Source organism: Mus caroli, unplaced genomic scaffold, assembly GCF_978045245.1.
Source record: "Mus caroli unplaced genomic scaffold, Mus_caroli_1 scaffold_3, whole genome shotgun sequence".
Lineage (NCBI taxonomy): Eukaryota > Metazoa > Chordata > Mammalia > Rodentia > Muridae > Mus > Mus caroli.
This window is the reverse complement of record NW_028227258.1, coordinates 87,222,172-87,244,263: the sequence shown is the minus strand read 5'-3', so window position 1 is coordinate 87,244,263 and position 22,092 is coordinate 87,222,172. Positions and strand designations below refer to the sequence as shown.

At 36.5% G+C, this 22,092-nt stretch overlaps 1 protein-coding gene across 11 annotated transcripts in view; it reads right to left on the bottom strand.

Moving 5' to 3' along the window:
• The window catches only part of Zbbx (zinc finger B-box domain containing), a 131,772-nt gene that overhangs the window by 49,376 nt on the left and 60,304 nt on the right, over positions 1 to 22,092 (bottom strand). For 9 of the 11 annotated variants that reach the window (XM_021157875.2, XM_021157883.2, XM_021157881.2 and 6 more), the window contains 5 exons: positions 19,753 to 19,888; positions 12,812 to 12,921; positions 12,367 to 12,467; positions 11,030 to 11,109; positions 2,760 to 2,899 (listed from right to left, as the gene is read on the bottom strand). In XM_021157875.2, the coding sequence (XP_021013534.1) occupies positions 2,760 to 2,899; positions 11,030 to 11,109; positions 12,367 to 12,467; positions 12,812 to 12,921; positions 19,753 to 19,888 (567 nt within the window). The remainder of the gene's footprint in view (positions 1 to 2,759; positions 2,900 to 11,029; positions 11,110 to 12,366; positions 12,468 to 12,811; positions 12,922 to 19,752; positions 19,889 to 22,092) is intronic. The other 2 variants (XM_021157879.2, XM_021157882.2) reach the window with 1 other exon arrangement.

The following is a 22,092-nucleotide window of genomic DNA, read 5'->3' as shown; positions in this document are numbered from 1 at the left end:
TTGGTTTTTACTGGGCTGCAGACTGGAATCATCTGCTATTCTTGGAAATTGTCAGTATATAGCCGGACTTCAACCAATTAGACCCTGAAGTGCATCTCAGGCAACACCATCTGTCATTCTCTCCTATCAAACTCTGTATGTGACTAATGTGAAGCCAGCATGGCAATGCACTGGGCAAGATGCTCTGAGGATTCAGAACACTAAGAATTTCACCAGCAAATTACTTTCACCTTAAAGCACACCAAGCATTGTTTGTATTGGATAGAGTTTAAGCTGTTCAACTCTGAATTTTTTTCCAAAATGAATACTTCTATTTGATGATAGATTATGTAAAATAGTAGAAAATTTAATTAACACTTCTGTGGTATAAATTCTAGGCTACAGCCCCAAAGTGTTGCCTGTCATTACCAAATAATTATATAACATGGAGAATATTCCATATAATATTCCTCATATGGAAATTATTCCTCAAATTGCTATAATTAATAAAATGAGAAATATTATGTGAAGTAAAATAAACATATAAGAGATGTACTTCTTAAAAGAACATTAGATAGGCTGTCAAGATGGTGTAATATCAAAAATAATCCTATGCTTACCCCATAGAAAGATCCAAATATAAAAACATATGATATGGTAAAATAAAAGATGCCACGTGAATTGAAAAGTTTATATATAATTTCAATAGTTAATTCATTTATACATCGCTATAGTTTAAAATCCCATCATCACCCAAACACACACACACACAGAGGGGAGAGAAAGAGAGAGAGAGAGAGAGAGAGAGAGAGAGAGAGAGAGAGAGAGAGAGAGAGAGAGCACATGTTCATACTCATACACTCCAAATCATATACAAATAGCAAGTAAATATATCAAGAAATGTTCAACATCAGATTTCACTCTGGAGCTGGACATTGAAACTACATCAAGGACCACTGAACTCTGTAGCCAAAGGAATTCTCTTTTCCTGTGGAAATGCAAAATTTCTCAGAAGTTTGGTAGATATGTTATGGTTTAAATATGAACTGTAGTCCATGGGCTAATACATTTGGACACTTTGTCTCCAGCTCATTTGGGAAGGTTATAAAACTTTTGAAAAGTAGAGCCTTGAGGAAGAAAGAACAGCAGGAGAGATGGGATTTGAGATTTTATAGCCTGGCCTCACTTGTTGATTTTCATCTCTGCTCCCTGTATATTGATAGGATGTGATGATTTCTGCTCCGCTAACTGCTGGGGATCCTGCTGTCATGCCTTCCTTGACACAATGGACTGTATCCTTTCTGTAACTCTAATCTACAATAAATCCTATATTCCCAACCTTCTTTGGCTATTTTATCACAGTAACAGAATAATAACTCCTACGTGGGTTTTAGTAGAAGCTATACATATAATTGCTAAACCTTAAGATGGAGCAATAATTAATTGGAAATCTTTTATAGTTAATTGGAAATCTAAATGAATTAAAGTTCATTCATACAGCGCAATATTACTTAGCATTAAAATAAAATGAGCTTTTTGCTGTGAAATGTGGATAGTGGAGGGCACAATGTAAATGCCAATGCAAAGGCAACCCTTCACTTCTTTGTAGCTTCTGCTCAACTTTGATATAAAGAAAAAGCATCTCTCAACAATAGACATGTTTAAATATCCTTGAAGTAACAGACTATTTGAGTTCACAATTTTCTCAAACACAATTGAAAGGTGGCTTTAACTTGGCAAACAATACCAATTAAATGTGGGTTCAAAGTGATAATTTCCAGTAGTTAATATGGGTAATACCAGTCCAAAATGTCAGGAACATTAGGACTTCCATGAAGTCACCATTGGTCCTCATCTTCTGCTGGCAAGTCAGGTTATCACCAGGTTAAAATCAGTTAATTTTAAAAAATGTCTGTGGATATGGCTCAACTTATTCACAAAGATATACCTACTTGTAGCTGGTTTTCTTAGGTTTATAAAGTAGAGTATCTAAAAGGAAGCTTTAAAATGATCCAGTAACTAAATCATAGATTACTAAAAGAAAGTCAGAGGAAGATGATGAAATTTCAAGGATGACTGTGGTTGAAGAGCAGAAATGAAAATTGACTATCAGGTCAGGGTACTTCAGCATGACTCTTTAGATAGTGATCTTAAATCTTAAACAAGAAAAGCCCAAAATTTCCATTTAATACTCATATCTACAAAATTCAAAAGATTAGATGGGAGAACACTACAGAAATTAAAACAGTCAATTGTTGGCTTAGGGTTTATATTATAAACTTCACATCCAATGTGAATATTATAGGGAGCTGCTTAATTGTATGTGAAGGTAAAAGACACTCATCATGCTTTCATCACAAAAAAACTTCCTCTTTATGACTTCAAAATGCTACTTTATCCCATAATAAATTTTATAGAGAACTACATTGACTGTATTTGCTTATAAATACAACCCTGTTGTCTGTTGATCAAAAATATTGGATAACATTTAAAATACAAATAAATAAAATATCCAATAAAATGGAATTGTAGTAGAATTTGAAGGCATATTATATTTAATGCATCCTCTAGAATATGGTCAACAGAAATGTCACTGATAAAAAAGATTATTTCCAAGAGAATTATATATTTTCAATCAATTTTCTTTCAACTACTCATTTTTCTGATTTTATAATGAACAAAATAATAAGCAACATGTTCCTCAACCACTACAGCTCTTGCTTTTATTAAATTACTAACATTTGTTATGAAAATATATTAAGCAAAAGGCAAAATGTTACCTTCTAAGTCATCCTTGTGATACCTGGAATTTGTTCTCAAACATAGACTTAAGGGATCTGCTTTTCCCTTGTTGAAAATAAGATGGTGATGGATGTCATTTTCACACAGGAAGCAAGTCTGATAATCCGTAAATGTAGAACTTTCATGTTTAGGGATAAGTACAAAGAATGTGTTGAAAGCAATGGTCCCTGAAAGTTTAGGTTTATTAATTTTTGCTTTTAAATTTTTGTAGACATTTGTAGACCATGTAGACGTGTTATTATGAACAAGACATATGACCTTATTAATTGCAAGTACATTGCAAAGTCTCAATAGAAAATTCCTATGTAATAATATACGTATATGTTTGATATAAGCAGTATGTAATTCTGCATTTCAGTTGCCAACAATGCATATTTTCTGTGTTCATATCTGTACTGTCCCATCCACTACAGATTAAGCAACACATGATTTCTATGTAAGCAATATAATCATATTGCTCATGGATTATAGTCAAACAAAACCATCACTTGTGCTTCAAAGAAAATGAGATATTCTAGGCTTGCAGTTACCTTCAAAAAAACACTGTAAGACTAATGGCGAGTCATAATGGGAATTTTCTTTACCTCCTCAAACACTTCTTTACAAAGGGGTCAGAGAAGACATTGGAGAATATATATTCAAAAAAAACCAAGAATATGGACTGGGGAGATGATTCAATTACCAAGATTTATGACCAAGTCTTGTTACCAGTCTTGTGTCATGAGTTCAATCCCCAAAACTAACATGGTACTAAAGACAATCCATCCCTCCAAGTTGTCCTCTGACCTTTATATGCATGTATATGCCAGTACACACACACACACACACACACACACACACACACACACACACACACTTAGATACATAGAACAATACATAACTAATCTCTTTAAAGTAACAAGCAGAAATGTCATTCATTTCCGTAAGGGGACACAATAACATATATTAGCCTCTCAACTACTGATCAGAAAGTTGTCGCCCATCAAAACATTGCTACTAACTGCATCTCTGCTGTTCAGTATTTGAGACCCTAGGTGCATATAAAAAGCCACGTGTGATTGTAGGTCATCACTAAGACTCAGAGCTACTGTGATATACTGGGAAGGGTAGAAGCTGGTCTGAACCAAGCTCTATGGTTCTCAGTAGAAGCTGAATACGACTATGGAGTCGGGCATTTGGTATTAAAACAAAAAATCCTATAGTTCATAGAAAGAGATATTTTTTAACTTTACTAAGAGAAAAATAATTTTAATTATCCATATGAAAATGACAAAAAGCATTAAAAATTACAAAGAGAATTAATATACTTTTAGGGCCAATCATGTATTAGGTTTTGCCTAAAGAGCAGTTTTATATTAAAAAGCTCTTGAACCTGATCATTTATGTAAGTTCTTATTTTAGAGCTCAAAAGAAAGTATAGGCAAGTCCGGTCCACTCAAGCACTCAGGTGCCTTGCCAGAGGACTCTCCAGACACCCGCAAGGACCCGCACAGGATTCCCCATGGGATCCTAAGACCTCTGGTGAGTGGAACACAGCTTCTGCTCCAATCCAATTGAGCAGGACCTGAGACTGCATTAACTAGGGAAGCAGGCAACCTGGCCTCTGCTGGGGCACAAGTCCCTTCCAGTCCACTCGAGCACATGGGTGCCTTGCCAGTGGAGTCTCTGGATACCGACAAGGACTTGTACAGGACTCCCCACGGGATCCTAAGACCTCTGTTGAGTGGAACACAGTGTCTGCTCCAATCCAATCGCACGGAACCTGAGACTACATTAACTAGGGAAGCAGGCAACCCGGTCTGAGGTGGGGCACAAGTCCCTTCCAGTCCACTCGAGCACCAGGGTGCCTTACCAGTGGAGTCTCCGGACACCCTCAAGGACCCACACAGGATTCCCCATGGGATCCTAAGACTTCTGGTGATTGGAACACAACTTCTGCCAGGAGGCAGGTTCGAACACCAGATATCTGGGCACCTTCCCTGCAAGAATAGAGCTTGCCTGCAGAGAATACTCTGACCACTGAAACTAAGGAGAGAGCCAGCCTCCCAGGTCTGCTGATAGAGGCTAACAGAGTCTCCTGAGGAACAAGCTCTAATCAGAGACAACTATAACAGCTAGCTTCAGAGATTACCAGATGGGGAAAGGAAAATGTAAGAATCCTACTAACAAAAATCAAGACCACTCACCATCATCAGAACGCAGCACTCCCACCCCACCTAGACCTGGGCACCCCAACAAAGCCGAAAATCTAGACCCAGAATTAAAAGCATATCTCATGATGATGGTAGAGGACATCAAGAAGGACTTTCATAACTCACTGAAAGAAATACAGGAGAGCACTGCTAAAGAGTTACAGGTCCTTAAAGAAAAACAGGAAAACACAACCAAACTGATAGAAGTCCTTAAATGAAAACAGGAAAACACAAGCAAACTGGTAGAAGTCCTTAAAGAAAAACAGGAAAACACATCCAAACAGGTGATGGAAATGAACAAAACCATACTAGACCTAAAAAGGGAAGTAGACACAATAAAGAAAACCCAAAGTGAGGCAACGCTGAAGATAGAAAACCTAGGAAAGAAATCTGGAACCGTAGATACGAGCATCAGCAACAGAATAAAGAGATGGAAGAGAGAATCTCAGGTGCAGAAGATTCCATAGAGAACATCTGCACAACAATCAAAGAAAATACAAAATGCAAAAGGATCCTAACTCAAAACATCCAGGAAATACAGGACAAAATGAGAAGACCAAACCTACGGATAATAGGAGTTGATGAGAATGAAGATTTTCAACTTAAAGGGCCAGCAAATATCTTCAACAAAATTTTAGAAGAAAACTTCCCAAACCTAAAGAAAGAGATGCCCATGATCATACAAGAAGCCTACAGAACTCCAAATAGACTGGACCAGAAAAGAAATTCCTACCGACACATAATAATCAGAACAACAAATGCACTAAATAAAGATAGAATATTAAAAGCAGTAAGGGAGAAAGGTCAAGTAACATATAAAGGCAGGCCTATTAGAATTACACCAGACTTTTCACCAGAGACTATGAAAGCCAGAAGAGCCTGGACAGATGTTATGTAGACACTAAGAGAACACAAATGCCAGCCCAGGTTACTATACCCGGCCAAACTTTCAATTACCATAGATGGAGAAACCAAAGTATTCCACGACAAAACCAAATCCACACATTATCTTTCCACGGATCCAGCTTTTCAATGGATAATAACAGAAAAAAACCAATACAAGGACGAAAACCACGCCCTAGAAAAAGCAAGAAAGTAATCCCTCAACAAACTTAAAAGAAGACTGCCACAAGAACAGAATGCCAAATCTAACAACAAAAATAAAAGGAAGCAACAATTACTTTTCCTTATTATCTCTTAATATCAATGGACTCAATTCCCCAATAAAAAGACATAGACTAACAGACTGGCTACACAAACAGGACCCAAAATTCTGCTGCTTACAGGAAACCCATCTCAGGGAAAAAGACAGACAATACCTCAGACTGAAAGGCTGGAAAACAATTTTCCAAGCAAATGGTCTGAAGAAACAAGCTGGAGTAGCCATTCTGATATCGAATAAAATCGACTTCCAACCCAAAGTTATCAAAAAAGACAAGGAGGGACACTTCATACTCATCAAAGGTAAAATCCTCCAAGAGGAACTCTCAATTCTGAATATCTGTGTCCCAAATGCAAGGGCAGCCACATTAATTAAAGACACGTTAATAAAGCTCAAAGCACACATTGCACCTCACACAATAATAGTGGGAGACTTCAACACACCACTTTCATCAATGGACAGATCCTGGAAACAGAAACTAAACAAGGACACAGTGAAACTAACAGAAGTTATGAAACAAATGGATTTAACAGATATCTACAGAATATTTTATCCTAAAACAAAAGGATATACTTTCTTCTCAGCACTTCACAGGACATTCTCCAAAATTGACCATATAATTGGTCACAAAACAGGCCTCAACAGACACAAAAATATTGAAATTGTCCCATGCATCCTATCAGACCACCATGGACTACAGCTGATCTTTAATAACAACATAAATAATAGAAAGCCAACATTCACATGGAAACTGAATAACACTCTTCTCAATGATACCTTGGTCAATAATGGAATAAAGTAAGAAATTAAAGACTTTTCACAGTTTAATGAAAATGAATCCACAACTTACCCAAACCTATGGGACACAATGAAAGCATTTCTAAGAGGGAAACTCATAGCTCTGAGTGCCTCCAAAAAGAAATTAGAGAGAGCACACACTAGAAGCTTGACAACACATCTAAAAGCTCTAGAAAAAAAGAAAGAAAATTCACCCAAGAGGAGTAGACCACAGGAAATAATCAAACTCAGGGGTGAAATCAACCAAGTGGAAACAAGAAGAACTATTCAAAGAATTAACGAAACGAGGAGTTGGTTCTTTGAGAAAATCAACAATATATATAAACCCTTAGCTAGACTCACTAGAGGGCACAGGGACAACATCCTAATTAACAAAATCAGAAATGAAAAGGGAGACATAACAACAGATCCTGAAGAAATCCAAAACACCATCAGATCCTTCTACAAAAGGCTATACTCAACAAAACTTGAAAACCTGGACGAAATGGACAAATTTCTGGACAGATACCAGGTACCAAAATTAAAACAGGATCAAGTTAAGGAGCTAAACAGTCCCATATCCCCTAACGAAATAGAAGCACTCATCAATAGTCTCCCAGCCAAAAAAAAGCCCAGGACCAGATGGGTATGTGCAGAATTCTACCAGACCTTCAAAGAAGATCTAATTCCAGTTCTGCACAAACTATTCCACAAAATAGAAGTAGAAGGAACTCTACCCAACTCATTCTATGAAGCCACAATTACTCTGATACCTAAACCACAGAAAGATCCAACAAAGATAGAGAATTTCAGACCAATTTACGTTATGAATATTGATCCAAAAATACTCAATAAAATTCTCGCTAACCGAATCCAAGAACACATTAAAGCTATCATCCATCATGACCAAGTAGGTTTTATTCCAGGGATGCAGGGATGGTTTAATATACGGAAAACCATCAATGTAATCCATTATATAATCAAAGACAAAAACCACATGATCATCTTGTTAGAGGCAGAAAAAGCATTTGACAAGATCCAACACCCATTCATGATAAAAGTCTTAGAAAAGTAAGGAATTCAAGGCCCATACCTAATCATGATAAAAGCAATCTACAGCAAACCAGTAGCCAACATCAAAGTAAATGGTGAGAAGCTTGAAGCAATCCCACTACAATCAGGGACTAGACAAGGCTGCCCACTCTCCACATACCTATTCCACATTGTACTTGAAATCCTAGCCAGAGCAATTCGACAACAAAAGGAGATCAAGGGGATACAAATTGGAAAAGATGAAGTCAAAATATCACTTTTTGCAGATGATATGATAGTATATATAAGTGACCCTAAATATTCCACCAGAGAACTCCTAAACCTGATAAACAGCTTCGGAGAAGTAGCTGGATATAAAATTAACTCAAACAAGTCAATGGCCTTTCTCTACACAGGCTGAGAAAGAAATTAGAGAAACAACACCCTTCTCAATAGTCACAAATAATATAAAATATCTTGGCGTTACTCTAACTAAGGAAATGAAAGATCTCTATGATAATAACTTCAAGTGTATGAAGAAAGAAATTAAAGAAGATCTCAGCAGATGGAAAGATCTCCCATTTTCATGGATTGGCAGGATCAACATTGTAAAAATGGCTATCTTGCCAAAAGCAATCTACAGATTCAATGCAATCCCCATCAAAATTCCAACACAATTCTTCAACAAATTAGAAAGAGCAATCTGCAACTTCATCTGGAATAACAAAAAAACTAGGATAACAAAAACTCTTCTCAAGAATAAAAAAACCTCTGGTGAAATCACCATGCCTGACCTAAAGCTTTACTACAGAGCAATTGTGATAGAAACTGCATGGAACTGGTATAGTGACAGACAAGTAGACCAATGGAATAGAATTGAAGACCCAGAAATGAACCCACACACCTATGGTCACTTGATCTTCGACAAGGGAGCTAAAACCATCCAGTGGAAGAAAGACAGCATTTTCAACAAATGGTGCTGGGACCACTGGTTGTTATCACGTAGAAGAATGTGAATTGATCCATTCCTATCTCCTTGTACTAAGGTCAAATCTAAGTGGAACAAGGAACTTCACATAAAACCAGAGACACTGAAACTTATAGAGCAGAAAGTGGGGAAAAGCCTTGAAGATATGGGCACATGGAAAAGATTCCTGAGTAGAACAGCAATGGCTTGTGCTGTAAGATCGAGAATTGACAAATGGGACCTCATGAAACTGCAAAGCTTCTGCAAGGCAAAAGACACCGTCAATAAGACAAAAAGACCACCACCAGATTGGGAAAGGATCTTCACCTATCCTAAATCAGATAAGGGACTAATATCCAATATATATAAAGAAATCAAGAAGGTGGACTCCAGAAAATCAAATAACCCCATTAAAAAATGGGTCTCAGAACTGAACAAAGAATTCTCACCTGAGGAATACCAAATGGCAGGGAAGCACCTGAAAAAATGTTCAACTTCCTTAATCATCAGGGAAAGGCAAATCAAAACAACCCTGAGATTCCACCTCACACCAGTCAGAATGGCTAAGATCAAAAATTCAGGTGACAGCAGATGCTGGCAAGGATGTGGAGAAAGAGGAACACTCCTACATTGTTGGTGGGATTGCAATCTTGTACAACCACTCTGGAAATCAGTCTGGCAATTCCTTAGAAAATTGGACATAGTCCTACTGGAGGATCCCGTAATACCTCTCCTGGGCATATATACAGAAGATGTTCCAACCGGTAAGAAGGACACATGCTCCACTATGTTCATAGCAGCCTTATTTATAATAGCCAGAAGCTGGAAAGAACCCAGATGCCCCTCAACAGAGGAATGGATACAGAAAATGTGGTACATTTACACAATGGAGTACTACTCAGCTATTAAAAAGAATGAATTTATGAAATTCATAGCCAAATGGATGGACCTGGAGAGCATCATCCTGAGTGAGGTAACACAATCACAAAGGAACTCACACAATATGTACTCACTGATAAGTGGATATTAGCCCAAAACTTAGGATACCCAAGATATAAGATAGTTTGCTAAACACATGAAACTCAAGAAGAATGAAGACTGAAGTGTGGACACTATGCCCCTCCTTAGATTTGGGGACAGAACACCCATGGAAGGAGTTACAGAGACAAAGTTTGGAGCTGTGACGAAAGGATGGACCATCTAGAGACTGCCATATCCAGAGATCCATCCCATGATCAGCATCCAAACGCTGACACCATTGCATTCACTAGCTAGATTTTGCTGAAAGGACCCAGATATAGCTGTCTCTTGTGAGACTATGCCGGGGCCTGGCAAACACAGAAGTGGATGCTCACAGTCAGCTAGTGAATGGATCACAGGATCCCCAATGGAGGAGTTGGAGAAAGTACCGAAGTAGCTGAAGGGATCCACAACTCTATGGGTGGAACAACATTATGAACTAACCAGTACCCCGGAGCTCTGGACTCTAGCTGCATATGTATCAAAAGATGGCCTAGTCGCCCATCACTGGAAAGAGAGGCCCATTGGACATGCAAACTTTATATGCCCCAGTACAGGGGAACGCCAGGGCCAAAAAAATGGGAATGGATGGATAGGGTAGTAGGGGGGAGGGTATGGGGGACTTTTGGGATAGCATTGGAAATGTAATTGAGGAAAAGATGTAATAAAAAAAAGTATAGGCAAATAGGATTTTTAAAGAAATATGAATTGATATATATTATATCTAACTTGGAAAAACTCTTTTAAAAGATACCAATTACTAAATTCCTAAGAATATATAAAGTAATAAAAATATTAGACAAAACTGTGACTTTATTGTTTTATAAATGGCTAACTGAAAATAATATGTATAAATTGCTACATGACTCAAGTAAAGTTACCATTAATAAATATTTACACAGCACAAATTTTCCAGCTAGAGAAATGGATGGTATTTACATGGCTGGACTTTGTTTTCTTACTGTTACTTTTGGCTATACTGTAGATCAGATCTACCCTATTTCATCATGTGTGCATGCAAATGCTCTTCTATTCTACCACAGCCCAGCCATGTGATTAATGTTTAAAAAGTAAATAATCAGAATGGAAAGAACTTACCTAAGTTGACTCTCTGAGTCAGCCAATTCGACTCTGTAAGGCACAGCAATTCCTGGGTCTTCAAATTCTGCTCCATGAGTCTTATTAAATACACGTTACGTGATGTTAATATGTTCAATAAATTCATTATACATTAGCCAGTTAATTTTGGGTGATAAGCACAGACACACACATATTATATTTAGATATTTAGATATTTACATATATTTAGATATTTTCATTTTAACATCTTTTTATAAATTATATATATATATAGTTTATAGTTTAATATATATCAAAATATATATAATAAACTGTATATTTGTGTATGAGTATATATATATATGTATATACATATATATATATATATAATTGCTACAAATGACTCTCTAGTTATATCTTATATGTTCCCAGGGAAATGAAATTCACCTGTTTCTCCTAGAACTAATTTAATGTTTTTTGTTGATTTTTATAATTGTCACATTTGTGACTAATAATAGCAATTTATGTAACAACTGTCAATCCTAGTAGATTAGTGACTATCACTTTTCCATTTTTCTTACTGTCATGTCTCCAACTTATTCTAAGAATCAAAATTTTATTGAATGAATTGTGGAGGGGGTGGGGGGTGACTAATACCTGACACTATTTAAATGATAAATAAATCATTAATAGAAGGAATAAAAGCCGTAGTAGTTATCAATCCAGTGGCCATAGAAGAAGCAAGAGATGGGTTCTGCATTCTCATAATTTTCTGAAACAGCAATCCAAAAATTTCAGAATGTTTTGAAGAAAATGGTAATTAAACTATTAGGTAACTAGGAAGCCAAATTCCAGGACTGGATCACATCTGAGTCACTTAGTCTGAACTCTGCTTAGCTGTCTCTGATTCCATTATGTCTTCCAGTGTTGTAATGTCATTGTTTTTTAAAACTCTTACATTATAAATAATAGATTTTCCTTTAAAGAAAAATAATATTAATGATATTCCAGAAATTTCATTTTACACCTACATATATTTAAACAAAATACCATGTAACAAAACTGACCCGTTTATGAAAGTGTAAAAGGATAAAGAACTATGGAGGAAAAAGAAACATACTCAGGGAGCTAGCATAGCAGAACACTGGCAGTTCTTCCATGAGGCATGCCTCTGAAAACAGACATTAAGTTAGTGTGTACATACACTCTCTACGATAAAACACATAGTTTACCATCTACTGACAAGCTGTTATCCAAACATGAATTTCTTCTTAAATTCTGGTGGTTTTTAAAGAAATCTTAATGACAAAAACAGGAGGCCATCGTTATTACAATTTTTCTATGATAAAACATTGGAATGATCATTATATACTTACATCATCCAGTTCTACTATTGTTAGAGATGGTGGAGGTCTCTCTATATTCAATTTTTCCACTGGCATAAAAAGGGGTGGAGGTTTTACTTTGATCTCTTCATCTAGGAAATAGAATTGGAAAATAATATTAGCAAAGAACATGTCTGATAATTTTCTGTCTTGATATAATACTACCAACAGTAAATGAAAAGTTATTCATGAATCTACACAAAGAAACACTATAGATTCCTTCATCTCAAACAATACACACATTTGATTGTACTTATCTCTTACAAGAAGCTATTTAAATTAAAGCAATGTACTATAGTAAATAAAAGAAACTAGAGTTCCATAATCTGTCTCAGAATAATACATGGACCAAAACTAAAAAGCATATGTTGATTAATGCTTGGTTATATGATTTTAAACAATACGTGTTAAGAGATTTCATTAGAGCTCAACTGACCATCACTGTCAGACTCATTTCCATTCTGAGTGCACTGTGGCTCTGCAGTAGATTCATGTGGATGTGTGAATGTATTTGGTAGCATGGTACGAAGTTGTTCCTGTGGAGTTCTGTAAAACAACAAAGCTCCAATTAAAAGAGAAAATTATTTTAATTGAACATTCCCAGATAAGATGTTTTACTTACCAGGTGAGTGAAAATTCAAAATTCATGCTGAAATTTTGACTGTAATATTAATTCACAGGTTATTGTGATTAATATAATTTTAATGTGATGAAGGTTTTTAAATCAATTCCACATCACATAAGAAGTTTTTCAACTGCATACTGTGTTTTGCTTAAGATGAAGACCAATGTCATGATTCAAGTCAGTATTCTCTCAAAAGTCACATGGAATCCAAAGATCATTTCATACTGTTGACAAGGCTAATTTACAAGTCTATGTTTTATCGCACACACTTGGCACTGTATTTTGATGAGTTCTTAGGCAACCTGAAAGCATTTATCTAGACTTTCAACACATTGGTGGAGTGGTAAAATAGGGTCCCATTATAAGAATGTGAGATATTATATCTGTGGCATCTGTTACCTAATTAACATCAAGGGTGGATGCAGAGTATTTCAAATGGGAAGCCTGAATTTTGGGAATTCTGAGATTTCAAGAGTATGTACTTAATTGTGACCACAGATTTGTGAGGAGAGAGTTCATTTGTGAGTCAAATAAAAATAACTGCACAATCCCCAGAGATCATGTAAGCTCACATGGTTGCCAGTGTAAAAGACAAGGCTGATGCTGTTAATGCCAACATAAAACATAAAATTTACCCATTTTATTCTACTTTTGGTAGTAGTAGAACTAGATTAAATAATCTCTATTATGATGTTCATTAATAAGAGGAGAAGAGAGGAGAGAAACTACTAGTTTTAGGCAAAGAACACAGCAAGAGCACCCTGTCTCCACAAGCATATATTCCTAACCATGGACTTAGTTTACAGTGCCTCTTTTTTTTACTAGTAAATATACTACCTATATTTTGTAATATGTGGTACAAATCACATAAGTACAAAATATTTTGTGTTACTGAACTTTACATTTTAAAACATTCTGTGAAAGAGTAATTCCTTCTGATCAGAATTTAACTAAGTAATGTACAAGAATATTAAGTAATATGAAAGAACAAAGGGAAATTGGCATTTGGGCACCAGAAATTCTTTCCTAGTTTATATTAGTTTATTGTTCTATAAGTTCCTGTATATATGCATAAGTGCAAATAAGCTATTACCAAATAATTCATCAAGCAAAACACATTTACTTGATTATATTCATCTTTATTTTATAAGTAAAGACTTATAAAATTCTGATTGCAAGATTGAAGAGTAGGGACCCTACACAAATAATTATTCTATATTAAACACAAGAGAAATTATACCAACAAAGTATAAGCAATTTGTCTACAAATAAGTAACTAAATAATCATTTATGAAGTCATGACTTTGGTCATTCCATCCCCAACATCTCACACAAAACCATACCATATAAGCAAAGATGAAAACAATTTCTATAATAGCTATTGCTCCACATTTTCTTGTGTTTGAAATATTTCATTCAGTGTCTCTCTGCTTGTTCATGTATACATGTGTGCATGTGTGTGTGTTGTATAAACACATGTATGCATCTGTATGCTCATGCATATGCAGATGTTTGTGAGGTTGGTCACTCATGGATGATGATATTTCAACTGCCCTCCACTTGATTGTACACAGTCTCACTGGGCTTGACTTTGCCAAGCATAGGCTACCTTGTCTGTCCAATGAGTCCCAAAGATCAGCTTGGGTCTGCCTTACTGGGTTTTACTTGGGTCTGCCTTATTTGCTACTAGGCACAACATTTTTTATGTGGGTTCTAAGGATTAAATTTAGTTTCTTGTGGCTGTAACACAGACTGGTTTATTCATCCCTCATACTAAGTCTTACTGATATAAATCCATTTAAATATAAAATAAATCTGTCCAGGAGCTTATTCCTGAGAGCTGCAAGCTCCAGAAAAGTACCTACTGTTCTTATTTGCCTAATGGACATAGAATTTGTCTGCTCTCTAAACACCGATCTCTGTACCTGTAGATTAATGCAGCCATCAATCCTCATACAAAACCCTTAATATAGTAACAACAACTAAAACAAAGACTCAAAAAGGTCAAACTATAGAGAATACGTGCCTGTGAAGTGCTCATGAATAGCTACAAGATGCCCACTCTTCCCAAGGCTAAGGGAACAATATGAAGGAGAGCCAGGATTTAGTAAAAACTTGGAAGAAACAACATATGCTGAATAATACAGGATCATTACATACAAAAACACTTAACAGCTGTGGTTGTTTACAAAAGACTGCATAAGATAAAACCAACCTGTCAGTTAGGAAGGGAAATGGGAAGGGATAGGAGCACAAGAGACAGTTGAAAGTTAGTAGCTGCTTGGCAGGGGGGGTGGGGGATGAGTTGGTTTTATTGAGGGAGATGGTCTCTGGAAGGTTGACTATGCTTCAGTAGATGGCCCCACTCCCACAATCATTGGGTCATCAATAATTAAAAAGAAAACAAGAGAGATAAAAACATTTTCTTGAACAATTCCAATTTTTAAATGAAAGAGAACTACAAAATCATCAGTGGAACAGCAAAGCAGAATGATGATTAGGCTCTGATATTAGTTGAAGACAAAATATCACTCACAAAAAATAATATCTTTGAGAATGTCCCAAAGATGAAATGGGCCTTCACTCAGATTATATATATATATATATATATATATATACATATATATCATGGGCCTTGTGATCACTCTTTTCTTGCAGGATGGAGTTTCTCAAGAATTTTATTCTTCGAAATGTGCATCAAAGACCAGCATTATAGTAGCCATGTCACTTAGGAGGCACATTGGACAATAAAAAAACTGTACTTAAAGTTAGCCTACTTTGTCAAGATTGCCATTTTTCCCTCTCATCCTCTAGAAAATTAGAAGAAAAAAATGAAATGTAGACATCTCTGAGATGTAACAAATTGAGCTTATAAAATCCCAAGTTACTAAGTGTTGTTAAAATTGCCGATGAAGAAAACATGTCCTCATCGACAATGTTGGTTTCATATTGCAAGTTTGAGTTTTGAACAAATTTAAAAAAAAAAAAAAAAAAAAAAGAATCTGACCATAGGTCTCCACGAGCTGAAATTGGAAATAGAAGCTATGAAGAAAACACAAACTGAGGCAATCCTGAAGATAAAAAATCCTAGGAAAGAGAACAAGAACTACAGAGGAAAAAGTCTCCAACAGAATACAATAGATGGAAAAAAGAATCTCAGGCATAAAAGATAGAACAAACCTCTGGTATCCATCTGTGCCCCAGAGCTAAGGCTATCTTACCAAACATAATCCACAGATTCATTGAAATTCCTATCAACATCCCAACACAATTCTTTACAGAAGTTGAAACAATTCACAACTTCATATGGAAAACAAAATATTTAGGCTATCTAAAACAATCCTGAACAATAAGAAGAACTTCTGGAGTTATCACCTTGACCTCAAGCTGTACTACAGAGCAATAGTAATAAAACTGCATGGTATTGGTACAAGGACAAAGAAGTTGATTAAAAAGTAGAATCAAGGATCCTGTTATAAACTAAGAGACCTAAGGGCACTTGGTTTCTAATAAAGAAGGCAAAACAAGACAATGAAAGGAGAAAGCATCTTCAACAAATGGTGCTGGTCTAACTGTATGTCTTGATGTAAAAGAATGAAAATAGGGGCAGGAGAGATGGCTCAGCAGTTAAGAATGCTGACTGCTCTCCCAAAGGTCCTGAGTTCAATTCCCAGCAACCACATGGTGGCTCACAACCATCCGTAATGAGATCTGATGCCCTTTTCTGGTATATCTAAAGACAGCTACAGTGAACTTATCTATAATAATAAATCAATCTTTTAAAAAAATGAAAATAGATTCTTATCTGTCATCCTGCATAAAATTCAGTCCAAGAAGATTAAAGACCTCAACATAAAACCAGATACACTAAATCTAATAGAACAAAAACTGGAGAATAGCTTTGAACTCATTGGTAAAACAGAAAACCTCCTGGATAGAACAACAATGGGTCAGGCTCTAAGAGCAACAATTATACGTGGTATCTTATGAAACTGGATAGTTCTATAAGGCAAAGGACACTATCAATAAGACAAAATAGCATCCTACAGATTGTAAAATCATCTTCACCAATCCTAAATCTGACAGAAAGCTAATATCCAAAATTTATAAAGAACTCAAGAAATTAGACACTAAGAATCTAAACAGCCCAATTAAAATATGGGGTACAGAGCTAAACAGAATTCTAAACATAGGAGTCTTTAATGGACAAGAAGCACTTAATGTCCATAGACATCAGGGGAATAAAAATTAGAACAACCCTGAGATTCCATCTCGCACCTATCAGTATGGCTAACATCAAAAACTCAAGTGATAGCATATGTTGATAAGGATGTGGACTAAGGGAAACATTCCTCCATTTGCTCATGCAAGTGCAAACTTATGCAATCACTTTGGAAATCAAATTGGCAGTTTCTCAGAAAACTTGAAATAGTTTTATGGCAAAACCTAGTTATACCACTCCTGAGTATATACCCAAAAGATGTTTGACCACCCCTCAAATGCACTTGCTAAATGATGTTCATAGTAGCTTTATTAGTAATAGTCAGAAACTGCAAACAACATAGATATCCCTTATCTGAAGAATGGATAAAGAAAATGTGGTACATCTACACAATGGAATACTATTCAGCTACTAAAAAACAAAGATGTAAATTTTGCTGAGAAATGGATGGAATTTGAGAATCATCCCTAGTGAGGTAACTCAGCTCCAGAGAGAGGCGTATTGAGTATAGTAGCTTATATGTGGACTTTTGTCAAAAAGTGCAGAACAATCATGCTATAATCCACAGACCCAAAGATACCAGAAATAAAGAGGTCCCAAGTCAGGATTAATGAACTGTACTCAGAAGGGGAAACTAAATTGTCATCAGAGATGGATGATGAGAGGGAACTAGGTAGGAGAGGTGAGAAGGGAAACCGAGATGATGATATGAGGTGGGTGGAGAGAGGAATTGGCATAAGGATGAAAATCTGCTGTGGCCATCTCTGTTGACTAGCTGGAGGTCTGGGGCAGGACAGGGTACTGGGATTTCATAGAGGTGACCCTAGCTTAGATTCCTATCAGAGGGGGAAATAGAGACTGAGCACCCTTTAGTCACCTAAAGTCACCCCCTTTACTGAGGTACAACTTCAAAACGAGGAGGGGGACAACAATCTGTACTGGCTATTTTTGTGTCAACTTGACTCAGCTGGAGTTATCACAGAGAAAGGAGCTTCAGTTGAGGAAATGCCTCCATGAGATCCAACTGTAATGCATTTTCTCAATTAGTGATCAAGGGGGAAAGGCCCCTTGTGGGTGGGACCATCCCTGGGCTGGTAGTCTTGGGTTCTATAAGAGGGTAGGCTGAGCAAGCCAGGGGAGGCAAGCCAGTGAAGAACATCCCTCCATGGCTTCTGCATCAGCTCCTGCTTTCTGACATGCTTGAGTTCCAGTCCTGACTTCCTTTGGTGATGAACAGCAGTATGGAAGTGTAAGGCGAATAAACCCTTTCCTCCCCAACTTGCTTCTTGGTCATGATGTTTGTGCAGGAATAGGAACCCTGACTAAGACACAATACATCCACAAAACCTGCAACCCAAAATTTTTCTTGCCTCCAAAATGTGCACAGAGAAAGATGGAACAGTGACTGAGGAAACAACGAACCAATGACTGCCCCTACTTCAGAGCCATGCCATGTGAGAGAGCCATTAACACTGTTAATGATAATCTACTATGCTTGCAGACAGGAAGCTAGCATAACTGTTTCTGGAGACTCTCCAGCAAACAGCAGATGGAGGCAGATGCTGAGACCCCGTAGCCAATTATCAGGCAGAGCTTGGGAGTCTTGTGGAAGGATGAAAAATAGAAGTGAGCAACTCCAAGGGATTAAGGATATCACAAGTAGATCCACAGAGTCAACAAAGTTGGAACCAATGGGGGCTCTCAAAGCCTGGTTGCTTCAACCAGGAAGCATGCAGTAGTTGAAACTAGACACTCTACACATTTGTAGCAGATGTGCAACTTTGTCTTCATATGGGTCCCCTAATAACTGGACCAGTGGCTGTCTCTGTTTCTGTTCCCTGCCACTGGATTGCCTTTCCCCCTACTTGAACTGCTGGTTAGGCCTAAGTGGGAGAGGATGTGCCTTGACCTGCTGGGACCAGATGTGCAGGGTAAGGTGGTACCCAAGCCGGGATCCCCTTCTCAGAAGAGAATGGGAGGAAGTGATGGTGGGGAGATAAGAGTAGCTGTGGAGAGAGAAGGAAGGGGGCTGTGATTGAGATGTAAAGTGAATTATAAAAATAAACATAAACAATTTTAAAAATAAAAATGAACTGATTAGAATTAATTTAAGTATAAAATTAAAGATCTAATTAATTTTAAATTAATTTAATTCTAAAAATATTTTAATTTAATACATTTGTGAAATAAAGCCTCAAATATCTATACTATCTATCTACAGCAAAGCCATTTTAAAGTAAATCTTTGTTTATTGAATACCTTTGTTATTACTCTTAAATTCCACACTTAATTTTTGTCTTTCCCCAGGAACACATCATTTTATATTTCTCAAGATTAAAATATATATGTGTGTATAAATATAAGTAATTAAAAATGTTGCTAATATAGTGAAAGCTTCTTAGGAATTTAAAATTGCTTTAAAATTAGTCATACAAATGTGAAATATACTTACAAAAAACTTATTGACAAAATGAAATAAAAATAATTTCTATTTCCTAAGAAATAGTAATATTAAAATTCTACTGAATACCTTCTGTACTTTTTAAGCCATAATTTTTCCATATATGACAGGCTGTCTTCTGTGAATTCGATATTAATTGGTTCAGTCCAAATTTTCAAATTAGTTTGTACTTCACATTCTTCCACAGAGTCTACAAAAATAAACACTGCACATAATTAATGTAGCCATGCCCCTGAACACTCATATCTTCTCGTTAGATAAAGAAAAGTGCCAGTTGTTTATGGAGAATAGCTCTTTGGCATTTATCCCTGTAAATGCAATTTTTATCATGTTAAGATATGTGATATTAATATAATACCAAGTCTACTATGTAAATAATTCTAAAGGTTTTTAAACTTTGGTTTTAATAAATGATTCTGTAGAAAATTTCTTCAGAATCTCTGGAAATAAAATGATTTTTATGAGTCAAAAGCTTTCCAAATGCAACATTATCTTAAATGAGAAAGATAAATACAAACAGAGTGCTTGTAATTTCCATACATTCAGCACATGCATACACATAAGAGGTGTATATTATAGCCATTCCTAATAATATTTACATGTTATAGGGAGTAGAAAATAATTGATAATGAATTTTTCTCATTCATAATGAGAACATTAACCCCCATGAACTTTTGCCTTTGATGTCACTTCCTCCCAAATGCTATTATTTCTGAAGCACCACAAACTAAAAAAAATACTACTCAGAGATATTTGAAAGTGATCAAGCTTTGGGCTAAAGGAAACTTATGAACCCAGGAGTGGTAGCCACTCTCACCTTCAGATACTGCCCTGTATCTAGCTTGCAAACACCACCAGAATAAAGTGCTCCAAGAAAAGTGGGAAAAGGAGGTGGTAAAGCTTAAAAACATATTTTTAAGGTATTCAAACACCAAGCAGGTCCTAACCTCATACTGCAGACGTTAATGACTAGCATTCAGCAACAGCCAAATGCCAGCAGCTAAATAACCCAATGGAGGAACTGAGTTCCCATCTGCCCAAGAGTATTGTAGTATTGAGGAAAAGGGGTAGCAGAAATTTGGAGAGTAATAACCATTATCTGTTACATAAAAGAAGAGAAAGAGTTAAGGTTCTAAGTGTGAATTGTGACTATGCCCGTGATGGAAGGGGCAGAAGGTGTGCTGAAGCTTAGAGAATTTGAGCAGAAAAGCTAAGAGGTAGAGGAAGGAAGGGGGACTTAGGTTGTTTTTGCTTTTTCTGAGAGAATACTGTACTTGACTCTAATATCTGGATAAAGATGAGAAGAGTACAGGACTAAAACAAGCAACCTGGGTTTCACTTTTCTCCATTCACCGATGGCACAACCTCAGAAAATAAAGCTGAGACCTGGTCCTTGTGTATAGAAGGAGGTGTTGTTTTCCCAATTACCTTGTATAAATAGATAGTCTTTGAAGCCTTCAAAACTCCACAAAATACGACAGCTAAGGCCATTTCATTATTGAGAATCGTTTGACTAGAGACATGTCAGCTTCTGACAACACCCCATTCTTGGATCAGAGAAAATTTGAGCATCTTTACCTCCAGGCAAGGTTGTTTTCATGGCAAGACAGCCACTGAGCAGAAATTGCCCATTTCATCTACAGACAATACTGTCATCCACCACAACCACCCCCCCACACACACACAAAAGACGCATTGTACAGAATAATCAACTACTTACTTTGCCGAGACAAGGTCAGCAGCCCTTCAAATTTGTTTTATAGGTCTGTCAGATGATCATGGGCCAAAAGGCTAAATGACTGATGCTCCAAAAATTTGAGGATGGAGGTACCGTACAGGTAGTCAGCTATCTCTACAAATGGTTAACTTGAAAATCTATGCTTTGTGCTCCCTATATTTTCAAGTACTATTTAGTCAGTCTAGGGTTCCTGATGGGGTTGAAAACTAGTTTTAATCTCATAATCAAACCCAAGTTACTTTAACATAGAGTTTATAGAGTAGATGACATGGTTTTCAAATGATGTTATAGGCTAAAATTCTAAACATAATAAGGGATAGAATCATAATTTTTCAGTTAGGAAATATGTTAATTGACAACTTTATAGACTAGATGTCATTTCTACCTCATACTTGTTATGGTTTTGTTCAATTATATGTGGGAGAAGAGTTGTTTGGACAGAAAAGGTGAGCTGTAGAGGGGGATGTGGCTTCCCTAATTGGTTCTTGATTGTGTCAGTAAGAAAAGCAAAAGCCAATTGATGGGCGAAAGGGAAAAAGTGGGATTTCTGGTTCCCAGGAGAAGAGAAAGGACACAGGAAAAGCAGAATTCAGACCAGGCTTTGGATGAGGAGAAAACTACAGGTATATAGGTCTTGGGGCACCTGGAGTTTGTAGTCTATGAGATCAGGG